A 15372-nucleotide genomic window follows, 5' to 3' on the forward strand; every position below is an offset into this window, starting at 1 on the left:
AAACATTGGAAAAATGCATTTAAGTTCCCCCAAAATCTCATCCCATGAAAAGAACCATTCTTAATAGTTTGGCGTATCACAAGCTTTCATTTTTCTAGAATCAATAAGATTTTAAAGTTGGAAAAGACCTTAGAGGTTTTACTGTCCAATGCCCTAATTTTACAACAGAGGCCCATAAATATTAAACAGTGTAAATATGGTTAATAGCATAACCAAAATCAATGTTTTTAACTCCTAGTAAAGTACTCTCTATCCTATAAGGATGAAACATTTTTCATATCCATCCTGACCAAAATAGAGATGCAAATATTTTCACCTCTCGGCATCGGTCTTTGATCCAATAACGAACCTAAAATGTTTAAGGAAAAAAAAGGAGAGAAAAGTATTAGCTAAGAGTTGTCTTAAGAAGCCTTGGGATTACTTTTGAAATCTTCCATGTTTTAGTCACAATAATATAAACTGGTATTAAATCTACCAAGATATGGAAACAAAATTTTTTAATGCATTTACACATATGAAACAATGACGAAGTTTTGCATGCATTATGAAACAATGTGAATAATTTGGTTGATTTAATTAAGGGATATTTCTTTAGGCACAAAATTTATTTATTAAAACATAATCTGGGTTGAAAGTTACCAAGTACTATATACCCTTACAACTATTGACCCTAAAGCAAAATCACTGAACTACCATGTGGAAAGGTCTTTGGCCTTCCTCTCACTTTAACCTGTGATTTTACAATTAAATGTCTACATAACAGATCCTTAGAATATATTTCAAACAAGGTATACATATTTATCACCGATTCAAATAAAATATCTTTAGCAAGTCTTTTTAAAGAGTTTGATATTTACATAATTTCTTAACAGATTAAAATAGTTTATTTTTTAATTACCAATTTGAATGATCATCTGTGGAGGAGCTGAAATATAAAATGTAAAAAAAAGCTTAGTTAATGCAGCTCAAACTTTAACTCCATAGTTTATTCAATAAAATATTTATGAGTACGGAAGAATGACTGGAAAATAATAAATCGTGCAGCTACTCTGACGCAAAGGTAAAAAATTCAATTCTCTTCCTGTCAAACAAATTAGTCATTTGGCTCTATAGACCATTTTTTTCACAAAAGAACATGTATCACCCTTGTGTTCTACAAAAATAAGTTAATAAATTAAAAATGGCCAATATATGTTGTCTTTAAGTTGAAGATTTTTTTAAATATAAGTAATCAATATTGGGTACTATATTCACTACCTGGGTGATGGGATCAGTAGACACCCACACCTTAGCATCATACAATATACCTCTGTAACAAACCTGCACACATAACCCCTATAGCTAAAATAAAAATAAAGAAAAAAAAATGGCTTCCTCAGAAATGCATGCTGAGGATTCAGAAATAAACTGTTATGATGTCTATAACTTTAAAAAAAAGAAGAAAATGCATGTAATCAAAACATCTGATCCTTTTACAACAATAAAAACTGGTCATGTGAAAAAAGAAGCTGAGGATTCCCTGTTATTTCCTTTCATTGACTTTTACCTAAATATTGGTGGGGTTGCTCTTTAAAATACACCTTTCTACTGTAGATTCAATTAGTATTTTGTGTAAGTAAAGGCTTTACAATTAACATAGACCTGGCCCCGTCCTTTTCTGCTGAGCTTTTCTCTTTTTTTCAAAACAGCATCAATTTGATTTAAAAAACCAAACACAGTAAAACAAAATAAAACTAAATACTGACAGTACCAAATATATGTAGTTCACACATTTTAGAAGATCATCTATATTTTTATGTATTAATATGTAGGGTCAATAACTACAATAAGCACTGAGTCTGTGTCCTTACATGCAGTGCCAAATACCAAGCATCTTTTTACATTTATGGTAAACTTGCTTCCTATTTAAACACACTATTGCCCAAACACTTCATGTTCACAGGTTAAAGTCCTAAGTGCCATAAATATATAAAGAAAGATATCACAGGAATAGCCTTCAAAACAAGGATAAAAATAATTATACCATAGGTTTTTTTTTGCTATTTAATAACTCTTGAGCAACACGGTAACTATGACTTAAGTTTACCTAGGTCTACTAATAAGTTATTAGGTCTACTAATAAGTTTACTTAGGTCTAACTAATAAATGAGTTCCAAAGAGAAATTTTTATTCATTAACGGTTCATCAGTAGTTACTAGATAAATTCTTGGTGCCTTATTTTTTTTTTTTTCAGTTACTTGTATTTAACAGAACTCACTGTGATGGAGACATCTGGCTGTCACTTTCTTCATCTGCTTTACATGGCTGTATTTTACCATAGTAAAGTGGATCTCCAAGCGACTGCAAGATGGTCAGCTTTGTTTTCTGATACTGAGTACCAGTTTCACATTCAAATACATAATCATCTTTTACGTCCTGAAAAACACATAGCACCTCAAATAAATATCTTCACAAGTAGGCAGGCATTAAGAATTAGTAAAAATTAGGAATAAATGATACAGTAACATGTATCTGACGATAGGAAGACACATGGTACTTAGGCTAAAAGATGTTTAAGTCTGCCTACCAGAATAAAGCACAGCATGGCTCTTTTCCTAAAAACTGTATGGGCACTCAGCATGCATTTAATAAAGCATTAACATACACTACGAAATATGAACTTATATGTAACAATATTAATACATCATTGAACACATTATTAGACATATTAATATACATACTGGAAATAATAACAATGAACATTAAACACTGTTCTCAGCACTCTACAGGGACTGCCTCAAGTAAGCTTCATCATGTTTTTATGGTTGGCACTGTTATTATCTCCATATTAGAAGTCAGGGAATTGAGCAGAGAGGTTAAATGAATTGCCTAGGGTCACACAGGGAGTTAGCAGTCTGTCCCTAAGCTAGCACCCCTGATCCTCATGCTGCCGTGCCTGTTTATGCTCAGGAGGGCAGTACAGGATTATTTTTTACATGGTATTCTCGGAAGGAGAATTCTGATGGCATGTTTAATCAAGCTTAGTATGGCAGAATTTCAGACTAGACATATGAATTGCAAATATTAAATAATATTAAAAGGATAGAACTTTCCAAAGCAGATCTGTTTCTATTTACCATTTGTCTGCTTTTGCTATCACACACACAAAACATCTTTCGTCATTTCACTCCTAGGGTTCACCTAATTTAAATATTATGCCTATTTCTGTCTTTTTAAGACGTTATTATTCCAATTAGGAAACTTACAAAAAGGTATCCTTAGAAGAATTTATTAATTTGAAACAAAACAAAACAGAACTACCAATATGCAAACCAAAAGTAAAAAAGAAGTTCTTCATTAAAATTGCTCTTTAAGGCCAGGCGCAGTGGCTCATGCCTGTAATACCAGCACTTTGGGAGGCCAAGGTGGGCGGATCACGTGAGATCAGGGGTTCGAGACCAGCCATCTCTACTAAAAATACAAAAATTAGCCAGGTATGGTGGCGGGTGCCTGTAATCCCAGCAACTCAGGAGGCTGAGGCAGGAGAATTGCGTGAACCTGGGAAGTGGAGGAGGTTGCAGTGAGCCACGATCGCACCACTGCACTCCAGTCTGGGCGATAAGTGCCAAACACCATCTCAAAAAAATAAAATAAAATAAATAAAAATTTAAAAAATTTAAAAATAAAAAATTGCTGTTTAAAATGCAAAGCATACTTTGATGAACAAAATAGTTGTTTCTTCATGTAATAAACTGAACTTCCAGAAAGTAATTTATAAAAGAAAAAAGGTCCCAAACTAATGGCAACTGCACTTTATGTTTAATAAATTCAGAGGCCAGATTAGAAATGGCATAATTAGACACAGAGACAGGCAATGATTACTTACATGGGCTGGCCAGACTGTTGGCTGTGAGTCATCAGATTTGATAGACTTTTCCACTTTAGCATATTTCTCCACCTAAACAATCAAATCAAGAAATACCACATAAAATAGAATCCATATCAGATAAAATGGAATCAGTACTCTGATCAAAGAGAAGAAACTAAGTAACTCGACAATACAATATACTTGTTAGCGCAAGAATTCTTAAATCACCAGTACCAACTACTTACGCTTAAGTAGTTTAAAAGTCTTCTGATGTGTATAAAACAACTTTAATAAAACCAAACTAATTAAATGTTAATAAACATAGCTGCTTTTCTAGACAGTGCCTCTTCATTTTTTTGTCCATAAGCTGGTATGTTTTTTCCTTTAGAGCTTTTCCTTCAGGAAAACTGGTATGTCAGAGAGATAAGGATCAGGATCTTTTCCTTTTGGCAGGGCTTTTCTTAAAATAAGAGCTGTCATGTAACAGTGGCAACAAAACTAAGGGAGACTATGGAAGGTAAAATGTTAAAGCTGATCAAATTTTTTGAACCTTTTCCACTTTCTAGTCAAACTTGACCACATATTCTGTACATGTCCTAGGTATCTGTGTGAGTCAAATGTTATTATCTTACTGGCAACTATGATCTTAAGAGTCATTTAGACTTATCTGGGGCACTTACTAAAAATACAGATTTTCATGTCTGTCCTTAGAAATCCTAAGTACGTAGATCTTGAGTAGGGCTTGAAATCTCTTATGTTTAACTGATATCCTAGGTGATTCTTCTGATTGAGCTAGACTGAGAAGCTTTGAGGGCAACTGCTACTCAATGTGTGGTCCATGGACCTCAGCATCGCATAACCTAGGAGCTTGTGAGAACTGCATCTTATGCCTCAGACCAGACTTGCTGAGTAGCAATCTACAATTTAACAAGCTCTCCAGGTGATTCCTAAGGACATTAAAGTATGGGAAGTACTCCAGCCTGTCCTCCAAAGCTAAACTCCACCCTTTAGTATTTATACTGAAATTCTATCCTCAGGCCATGTTCCTTGAAGAACTGCGCATAAGCTACCAACAGATAATATGGCTTACTTCCTTGAGTTGTATATACAGTCTACTGCTGTTTCTGGCTTTGTGCTTAGAATAATTTCTTTTTATAAAATCAGAAATAGTAAGAATAATGCATGTGCTAGCATGGAAAGGGTGCAACAGAAGAACAAATCTGCAAATAAAGAGTGAATATAAAAAAGAACAGAGGAGAAAGAAAAATAAAGGATCACTCATCAAAATATCCCTTTTCTGTCTTCAAGCATTCATATTCATGTATATTATGGATCAATAAAGAATACAACCCAACGTTCCTAATCTTGGTTACTTCTCTAGTATTATTAATCTTTATTTTTTTAAATAGTATTATTAATCTTCAAATTTAACCACTTCGAGGAAAAAAGCACTGTTAGGAAATTTTGATGAAATATTATGAAAACAAGAGAGATTTCACGTGATTATGTAATATACACTATATTTTTCCACATTTTAAAATTGTTTTGTTTACTATTCCTGCTCCAAACACAACTATATTAAGGGGTTATGTTTTTTCAACTTAATGTGAAAAAAGAACAATACACAGCTTCTAAAAATCATTTTTCAATGTTTTTGAAACAAATCATATTGTTTTCAAAAAAAAGACTATGATCGCCCCTTTCTCTTTCCGGTTCTAGGCGCTTCGGGAGCCATGGCTTAAGGTGCGGACATGGCAAGTCCAAGAATCACACCACACACAACCAGTCCCGAAAATGGCACAGCAATGATATCAAGAAACCCCGATCACAAAGATACAAATCTCTTAAGGGGGTGGACCCCAAGTTCCTGAGGAACATGCGCTTTGCCAAGAGGCACAACAACAAGGGCCTAAAGAAGATGCAGGCCAACAGTGTCAAGGCCATAAGTGCATGTGCCAAGACTATCAAGGCCCTTGTAAAGCCCAAGGAGGTTAAGCCCAAGCTCCCAAAGGGTGTCAGCCGCAAGCTCGGTTGAGTTGCCTACATTGCCCACCCCAAGCTTGGGAAGCATGCTCATGCTCGCATTGCCAAGGGGCTCCGGCTCTGCCCACCAAAGGCCAAGGCCAATAATCAAACCAAGGTCCAGGCTGCAGCTCCAGCTTCAATTCCAGCTCAGGCTCCCAAAAGTGCCCAGACCCCTACAAAGGCTACAGAGTAGATATCTCTGTCTGCCAACGTGAGGACAGAAGGACTGGTGCGACCCCCCACCCCCGCCTCCGGGCTGCCATCTGCATGGGACTGGGGTCCTCCTGTGCTATTTGTACAAATAAACCTGAGGCAGGAAAAAAAAAAAAAAAAAAAAAGAGTATGATCTAAATCACTTTGTTTTTAAAAGAAGTTTTTTGTTGTTGTTTTCTCAAGGTATAAGCAAACGAATGGTAAAACTTAGAAACTACATGAAAAAAAAAATTCATGAACCGACTTACATCTACTTCAGAAGGTATGGCCAAATTACAGGGACTCCGTTTCCACATATCTACACACTGAAAAATTAAAAACAATATAAATATACAGAAAAAATGCTAAATAAGACAGGTTTTTGGGCATAATAAGCTTCATTTAAAAAACATATACTTACATTTCCTGCTTTAGAAATTTTGAGGTCATAATGCTGACCTGCTTTTCTTTCCTTTCTTTTTTGTAAGAAATCAAGTAACCTCAGCTGAGGAGGAGGTGGACAATGAGACAGATCTTGCTGCCGATTCAGAGAGGATCTGGAATACCGCTTGAAACACCTGAAATGTCAAGAAATTTGAACTAAGCAGCACTAATAAAAGAAGCTCGTAATATATGTGAGTTGAAACTAGTCACTGCTGAGTATGTACAAATCATGTTTATAGAACACTGCCACATGCCAAGCACAGTCCTAGGAACTAGGACTAGGTGAAATAAAAATGAATAAGAAACAAAATTCCCATCACCACAGGCTATCAAGTCCAGAGGGGGAGGAGACATTCACAAGTAAACAGATAAAATAATTTCAGATTTCAGATACCAAGAAGCAGTAAGATAAAAAACAGAGTACCGTGGAGAATACAGGATAAGGAGGGCAACACTAGGGCAGGGAAGTGGGAGAGGGAGGGGAGGAAAAGAGCCTGAAAAAATGACATGTGAGCTGAGACAGGAATGATGAGAAGGAACCAGCTATGGAAAGATGAAGGTGAAGGGGATAATTTCCAGTTTCGGGTACAGGCATGTAAGACTCTGGAAGTTCCCACCTTATCCTAACAAGTAAAAAGCTGAATAAACATAAAAATTAACAATTCTTCTTAGATCCATCAAAGAGATGTGGTCACAAGACAAACCACTGCCCCAAACTTGGAGAAACCAATAACGCAGACCATCATGGCTTGCTGAAGCAGAAACCCACTAGCACAAACCTCTTCAGGAACCAGTGCCAGGGTAGGGAACTTCAAGTATAACTGACCAACTGCTGGAGGCCTAGTGTGGACATGTCTGAGAGATTCAAAACTCCAGGGGGATCTAGTCACTGGGAGCCCCCACACTTTTGGGGGTTTTATCTCCAGGAGCTCAAAGACGTTCTCACAGTGACTACTGGGGAAAAATTCCCTCATGTTTCCCATGGAGGGTGGGGAAAAGAAAATATTCTGAAAGATCAAGGAATGAGTATTTGAAGAGACATTTTTAAAAGATGCCAAGGGAGGAATAAGCTTGGTTTGTTTCAAAAACACAAGGTAGGTGTGCCTAGATTCAGTTTATAACTAACTGACTTCTTCTATGATCATATTTTCTCAAATCTTGAAATTACAAAATCTTTCCTTAAAAGTAGGATTAACAACAATTAAATCAGTCATTTGTTATTAGGAAAATAATGAAAAAATTATTATTTCTGTTCATATTTGATCTCAGCCTCTTTACCTTTTTGGAAAACAGACTATAAACTTAGAAAAAGTTTATTCTTTAAAAGACTGCAGAAAATGCATCAGTTCAATCTGAAGCATAGAGCATTAAAAAATAATAATGCTTTACAAAAAAATATAAAATAAGACCATTAAAAATCCTATTTTCAAAAAAAAAATAATCAGAGGCTGGTGTAGTTGGTCATGCTTATAATCCCAGCTATTTGGGAAGCCAAAGTGGGAGGATCCCTTGAAGCCAAGAGTTCAAGACTAGCCTGGGCAACAAAGAGAGACCCCATCTCTGCCCTTCTCCACCAAAATCAGAGCAACCATACCCTGGAGGGAAAAGATACTATAAATAGCAAAATTTACAGCTACTTGTGTCTTTTGGTTCACCCTTCCACAAAGGCAATTACCGTTTCATTGGGCGAGTGTTCATCTTTTGCTTGTTATAGAGCAGTCTGTTTGCAGTGCAGGTGACTGCTATAGAAGGATCAAGACAGAGTGGTTCAGCTGTAGCTAGGATGAGCTGGCTCTCAAGCAGAAGTTTGTCTTCCTGAAAAGTGTAAGAGCATATGTCAATACCAGATTTAAGATTTGCAAATATGTAATCATACATAGCTTAATCTAGAAATATTCCCTGGAATTCTGCTAAGAACTACAGTAAAACACGGTATTTCAGGTGCTAATGTTAGTGTGCATGCAAACGTTTAGAAACTAGACAGCATAAAGAAACTTCTAATGGAAATTCAATGCAGGTATATCTCGTTTTATTGTGGTTCACAAATATTGCACTTTTTACATACTGAAGATCTGTGGCAATTTTGCACTGAGCAAGGCTATCAGCACCATTTTCCCAACAGCACACTTATTTTGTGTCTGTGTCACATTTTGGTAATTCTTCCTGTATCTCAAACTTTTTCATTATTATTAAATATATTATGGTGATCTGTGATATTCAATGTGTACTTAATCAAGAAATGATATATGTTCTCTGACAGCTTCACCGATCCACCACACCCCAGTGTGGGATCTCCCCTGTCTTTCTCCTTCTCAGGACTCCTTACCTCTAGAAATATTATAATATTTAAATTAGGCAAAAAATGGCCTCTTAGTGTTCAAGTGAAAGGAAGAGTCATACATCTCTCATTTTAAATCCAAAGCTAGAAATGATTAAGCTTAGTGAGAAAGGCCTATAAACAGCTACAACAGTGAAAGCTAGGCCTCTTGTACCAGTTAGCCAAGTTGTGAATGTAAAGGAAAAGTTCATAAACGAAATTAAAAGCACTACTCCAGTGAACATCCATAACAGATAGAAAAGCAAAACAGCCTTATTGCTGATACAGAGAAAGTTTAAATGATCTGGATAGAAGATCAAACTACTTGCAACATTTCCTTAAACCAAAGCCTAATCCAGAGCAAATCCCAATTCTCTTCAATTCTATGATGTGAAAGAGGTGAGGAAGCTGCAGAAGAAAAGTTTGAAGCAGAAAACTAGTTCATGAGGTTTAAGAGTAGAAGCTGTCTCCATAACACAAAAGTGGAAGGTGATGCGGCAAGTGCTGATATACAAACTGCAACAAGTTATGCAGAAGATCTAAGATACCTGATGAAGGTGGTTCAACAACAAGTTTTCAAATTAAATAAGACAGCCTGATACTAGAAGAATATGCCATCCAGACCTTTCATAGCTAGAGAGAAGTCAATGTCTGGCTTCAAAGCTTCAAAGAACAGGCTGACTCCCTTGTTGGGGGTTAATGCAGCTGGTGACTTGAAGCTGAAGCCAATGCTTATTTGGCCATTCTGAAAATCCTAGAATCCTTAAGAATTACTACTCTATCGGTGCTCTATAAATGGAACAACAAAGCCTGGATGACAGCACATCTGTTTACCACATGGTTTACTGAATATTTTAAGGCCACTACAGAGACCCACTGTTCAGAAAAAAAAAGATTCTTTCGAAAATACTACTGCTCATTAACAATGGCCTTGTCACCCAAGAGCTCTGATGAAGACACACAAGGGGTAATGTTTTCATAGCTGCCAACACAATATCCACTCTGTAGCCCATGGATCAAGGAGTAACTTTGACTTTTAAGTCTTAATATTTAAAAAATACATTTTGTAAGGCTTTAGCTGCCATAGATAGTGATTCCTCTGATGGATCTGGGCAAAGTAAATTAAAAACTTTCTGGAAAGGATTTGGCATTGTAGATGTCACGAAGAACATGCATGATTCATGGGAGGGGGTCAAAATAGAAACATTAATACGAGTTTGGGAGAAGTTTATTCCAACCTTCATGGATGACTCTGAGGGGTTCAAGACTTCAGGACAAGAAGTCACTGCAGTTGTGGTGATATCAAGAGAAATACAATTAGAAGTAGAGAGCCTGAAGATGTGACTGAATTGCTACAATCTCATGATCAAACTTGAACGGATGAGTTGCTTCTTATGGGTGACCACAGAAAGAGTTTTGTTTTTTTTTTGTTTTTTTTTTGAGTCAGAGTCTCCCTCTGTCACCCAGCCTAGAGTGTAATGGCGCAGTTCACTGCAACCTCCGCCTCCTGGGTTCAAGCAATTCTCCTGCCAGGTACCACCACCATGCCCGGCTAATTTTTGAATTTTTACCAGAGACAGAGTTTCACCATATTGGCCAGGCTGGTCTCGAACTCCTGACCTTGTGATCTGCCTGCTTTGGCCTCCCAAAGTGCTGGGATTATAGGCATGAGTCACTGCACCCCGCAAAAGTGGTTTCTTGAGATAGAATCTATTCCTGGCTGTGAACATTGTTGAAATGACAACATAATATTTAGACTATTACATAAACTTAGGTGATAACACAGCAGTGGCAGGATTTTAGAGGACTGACTTCAATTCTGAAAGATGTTCTACTGTAGGGTAAAACTGCATCACATGCTATAAAGAACTCTTTCATGAAAGAAATAATCGATGGGGCAAACTTCACTGTTTTCTTTTAAAAAACTGCCACTGCCATCCCAATCTGTCAGATCCTGATCTGTCAGCAGTCATTAATATCTAGGCAATACCTTCCACAAGCAAAAAGGTTATGACTCCCTGAAGGTTCAGAAGATCATTGGCATTTTTTAGCAATAAAGTATTTTTAAATTAATGTATATAAGTTGTTTTTTTAAACATAATGCTATAGCACCCTTAATAGTCTACAGTAGACTCCTGAACAACATGGATTTGAACTATGCAGGTCCATTTACACAGGAGTTTTTTTCTTTTCTTTTTTTTGAGACAGAGTCTTGCTCTGGAGTGCAGTGGTGTGATCTCAACTCACCGCAACCTCCGCCTCCTAGGTTTACATGATTCTCCTGCCTCAGCCTCCTGAGTAGCTGGGACTACAAGCACACAACACCATGTCTGGCTAATTTTTGTATTTTTAGAGACGGGGTTTCACCGTGTTGGCCGGGATGGTCTCGATCTCTGGAAGTTGCCAAGAGAACTGGCAAGATGAACTTTTCTTCTTCCTCCTCCTCGGCCTACTCAATGTGAAGATGATGAGGATGAAGACCTTTAATATGATATACTTATTGAATAGTAAACAAATTTTCTCTTCTTATGATTTTCTTAATGTTTTCTTTTCTCTAACAATTAACTGTAAAAATACAGAGCACAATACATATAACATACAAAATACATGTTAATCACCAGGCATGGTTGCTCACATCTGTAATCCCAGTACTTTGGGAGTCCCAGGCGGGTAGATCGCTTGAGCTCAGGAGTTCGAGATCAGCCTGGGCAACATGGTGAAATCCTGTCTCTACCAAAAATAAAAATAATTAGCTGGGCATGGTGGCATGCACCTATAGTCCCAGCTACTCAGGAGGCTGAGGTGGGAGGATCACTTGAGCCTGAGAGGCAGAGGTTGCATGAGCTGAGACTGCCAATGCACTGCAACCTGAGTTACAACCTGACTCCGTCTCCAAAACAAAACAAAACAAAAAAACAAAATCCAGTAAGGCTTCCCAGTCAACAGTAGGCTATTAGTAAAGTATTAGAAGAGGAGTCAGAAGTTATACATGGGTTTTTGACCGCACAAAGGCCACTGCCCCTAACCTCTGTGTTGTTCAAGGTCAACTATATAGTGTAAATGTAATCTTTTTATACACTAGGAAACCAAAAAGTTCATGTGACTTGCTTTATCGCAGTATTTGCTTTACTGCAGTGCTCTGGAATCGAACCCTCAATAACTCCGAGGTATGCCTATAATTTGTAGAGTATGGAATGGTCAGATTTTAAGAGTGGCTACTCATTAATTCAAGAAGGTATTTGAGCACCTATGATGTGTTAGGCACCTTTACAGGAGTTGGGGATAAAGTAGTGAGCAAAACAAAATATTCTGCTCTCACAAAACCTATAGGGTCGTAAAGGGTTATGGCATTTTTTAGTAACCGTGAATAGTCCCATCCTATACTCAACTATATTACAAGAATAAAAATGACTCTGCTAATATTGAGTGAACTCTATATACCCAATTCCAAAGTACATACAGGCTCTTTACTGTTATCACATAATGTACTTTACTGAATCCTATTACTTTGCTTAACCTCTGAAATATCTTGATAGCTAAGGCTATTTTTTTAAGTGAATCAATTAATAATATTGTTAAATAATAATTTGTTAGAATTAACCAATTGCTTTCTCATGTCCATTAACTAGATCTGGCTGGTTTCTTCCTCGTTGTGTTACTTAAGAGTTTATTTCATTCACTGAATTCCTATAAACTGCTAGTTACAACTAGTGGCTTGATTTAATATGGGCTCCTTTTTTTTTTTTTTTTGGACAAGAGTTCTTTATTGGTGCTATTACTACTGTTGTATGTCTCTTGCATCAAACCGGGAGGTACACAATAATTAACTGTTCCATCTTCAATCAGTGGGTTTAATCAGATTGCTACATTACAAAATTTCCCATTAACCTATCATCTAATAGTTTTCACATCCAAGAATTACTGTTGTCTAGATTCATTACTTCATTAACACTTTCAAACTTTTATTTTTCAAAAGTCTATCATTTCTTTTACACCTATTAGCTGGAAATTTTCCTAAGAATTTTCCCTCACTTACTTGGCTGCCTAAAATACAGTTCATAACAAGAAGGGCAGAATAAATATTATATTCTCTTCTTTATCAATCCTCAGAGTAAGAAACTGATGCCCTAGCATCCTCTGATGGTAACCAATGAGTTTGTCGGTTGTCTAATATTCTTTTGATAGCTTTTAATCTTTTTTCAGATGATAACATTATAGCCCAAACCAAAACACAATACTTGGTAGTTACTGATGAATTGAAGCTTATTTTATAATCACGTCACAGAAAGGATAACTACCATTACTGATATTTTCTTTTGACTTAGTAATTACTCCTCACTATAGTCACAGACAACTGAACACTTTTTTGAGTAGGCATCTCACATACAAGGGGTATTTAAAAGTTTATGAAAAATGAGTATTAAGAAAAAACTATACATAGGTTTCAAACCTTTTTGCACCAAAATAAATATGTACTAAGCTGTTATAACATGTCTGAACAGAGCCTAGTTTGAAACACTAAGAAAGATAAGACATCAGTTTGAAAACAGCCTCTACCAGAGCAACATGAATTCTGCTAAAACTGAAGCAACAACAAACATCAAATTGATGGTGAAGCCTGAATGGAAGAATTGTGAAATCACTGACGCTTTTTCAAAGGTTTATGGGAAGCATGCCTCAAAGAAAGCAGCAGTTTACAAATGGGTAACTTGTTTTAAGAAGGGACAAGACTATGTTGAAGATGAAGCCTGCAGCAGCAGATCATCCACATCAATTTACGAGGAAAAAAATTCATTTCGTTTGTAACCTAATTGAAGAGGACCAATGATTAACAGCAGAAACAAAAGCCAACACTATAGGCATCTCAACTGGTTCAGCTTGAATAATTTTGACAGAAAAATTAAAGTTGAGTAAACTTTCCACTCGATGGGTGCCAAAACCACTGCATCCAGATCAGCTGAAAAAGCAGAGCTTTCCATGGAAATTTTCAACAAGTAGGACCAAGATACTAAAGCATTCTTTCCCGTATAATACTGAAGATAATAAAGCACAATTAAGGCAATGGCTACCAAGAGGCAGAAGTGGTTCAGTCAAAGCAAAAGCAGACAGGTGAAGAGCAGAGATCATGGAAACAGTTTTCTGGGATGCTCAAGACATTTTGCTTGTTGACTTTCTGCAGGAACAAAGAATGATAACGTGCTTATTATGAGTGTTTTGAGAAAGTTAGCCAAAGCTTCAGCAGAAAAATGCCTGGGAAAGCTTCACCAGAGTCGTTCTGTACCACAATGCCTCTGCTCATTCCTCTCATCAAAAAAGAGAAATTTTGTAAGAGTTTTGATGGGAAACCATTAGGTATCCACCTTACAGTGCAGATTTGGCTCTTTCTGACTTCTTGTTTCCTAATCTTAAAAAAAAAAAAGTTTAAAAAGTACCCATTTTTCTTCAGTTAATAATGTAAAACTGATTGCATTGATATGGTTCAGTTCCCAGGACCCTCAGTTCTTTAGGGGTGGACTAAATAAATGGTATCATTTACAAGGTTCTTGAACTTAATGGAGCTTATACTGAGAAGAAAAGTTTATATTTTTTATCTTTTAATCCCAGTTTTCCACAAACTTTCTGAAGTCCCCTCATATATCACTGAGCCAGAACTGGAGGGTTAACTGGTTATTCTTAGGGGTAAGAGAGTTCCTCTCATTTCAAGGCAACCAGTATAAATGGCAAAGAAAGATAGGCTAGGCTGGGTTAGAAACTTCAATTATTTAAAAAAAAAACCAGTATCTATTTGTAGTCAAGGTAAAAAAATTTTTCTTCTATTTGAGAGGAGATAAAGACTAAGTTTTATCTCATTGAGCATATTAGGCCAGCTTCACCCTAAAATGATCTTAGGCAACTTGAGGGATTACTACATGTATAAAGAGACCCTTAACTTCCAGATCTCATAAAGGAATACCAGCTTTTCACATAAAGCATCAAACTTAATTATTGAATAAAAATAAGCAGAAAATCACTTTTGCTTAATGATAAGTTTTTTTCATCCTATATTTTGCCTGTTTGAGATTAAAAAACAAAACAACTAACCTGGGTCCATTTATGGTTATCACTTGTTATTGAATGTACATCACAAATTAAAGTCTAGAAGAAATAAACATTTAAAAAACTCATTAATTTATGCACAAACATATGAAGACATTCGATAAATGAAACTTCCAACTAAAATCTAAAATAGTATATCTTAAACATCCTTACCTGCATTGTTGGACGTAAGAGAATGTGCCGACTTTGGTAACCAGGAGATTTCATGTTACTGGACTGCCTGTAGTCACGTATTTCTGCTATGACACATCCGCAATGAAAAATATTAACCTGTTTGGGTAAAAATATGTAAATGTCATTTTTTTCCCCAAAAGTCTAAATAAGTAGTTTATATCAAACATTTCGCATCCTTTACATTCATGCAACATTTCTGGCCACTCATGTATGCACTCTTTAGTAGATTTCCTTGGTAGATTTAACACTGTGTAAACCTCTTCAGAGGAAGTATTTT

The 15372-nt window shown here is 36.3% G+C and overlaps 1 protein-coding gene and 1 pseudogene across 50 annotated transcripts in view; one reads left to right on the forward strand and one right to left on the reverse strand.

Moving 5' to 3' along the window:
* The window catches only part of SUPT20H (SPT20 homolog, SAGA complex component), a 49418-nt gene that overhangs the window by 16947 nt on the left and 17099 nt on the right, over positions 1 to 15372 (reverse strand). For all 50 annotated transcript variants that reach the window (XR_012426840.1, XR_012426839.1, XR_012426838.1 and 47 more), the window contains 9 exons: positions 15075 to 15191; positions 14907 to 14960; positions 8184 to 8323; positions 6486 to 6642; positions 6334 to 6390; positions 3866 to 3937; positions 2258 to 2415; positions 899 to 925; positions 317 to 349 (listed from right to left, as the gene is read on the reverse strand). Coding sequence is in view for 37 of the 50 variants with exons in the window: in XM_074021868.1 (XP_073877969.1) it covers positions 317 to 349; positions 899 to 925; positions 2258 to 2415; positions 3866 to 3937; positions 6334 to 6390; positions 6486 to 6642; positions 8184 to 8323; positions 14907 to 14960; positions 15075 to 15191 (815 nt within the window). In the remaining 13 variants the exon portion in view is untranslated. The remainder of the gene's footprint in view (positions 1 to 316; positions 350 to 898; positions 926 to 2257; positions 2416 to 3865; positions 3938 to 6333; positions 6391 to 6485; positions 6643 to 8183; positions 8324 to 14906; positions 14961 to 15074; positions 15192 to 15372) is intronic.
* Positions 5553 to 6184, forward strand: LOC102140453 (large ribosomal subunit protein eL29 pseudogene; annotated as a pseudogene).

This window comes from Macaca fascicularis, chromosome 17 (assembly GCF_037993035.2).
Source record: "Macaca fascicularis isolate 582-1 chromosome 17, T2T-MFA8v1.1".
Classification (NCBI taxonomy): Eukaryota; Metazoa; Chordata; class Mammalia; order Primates; family Cercopithecidae; genus Macaca; species Macaca fascicularis.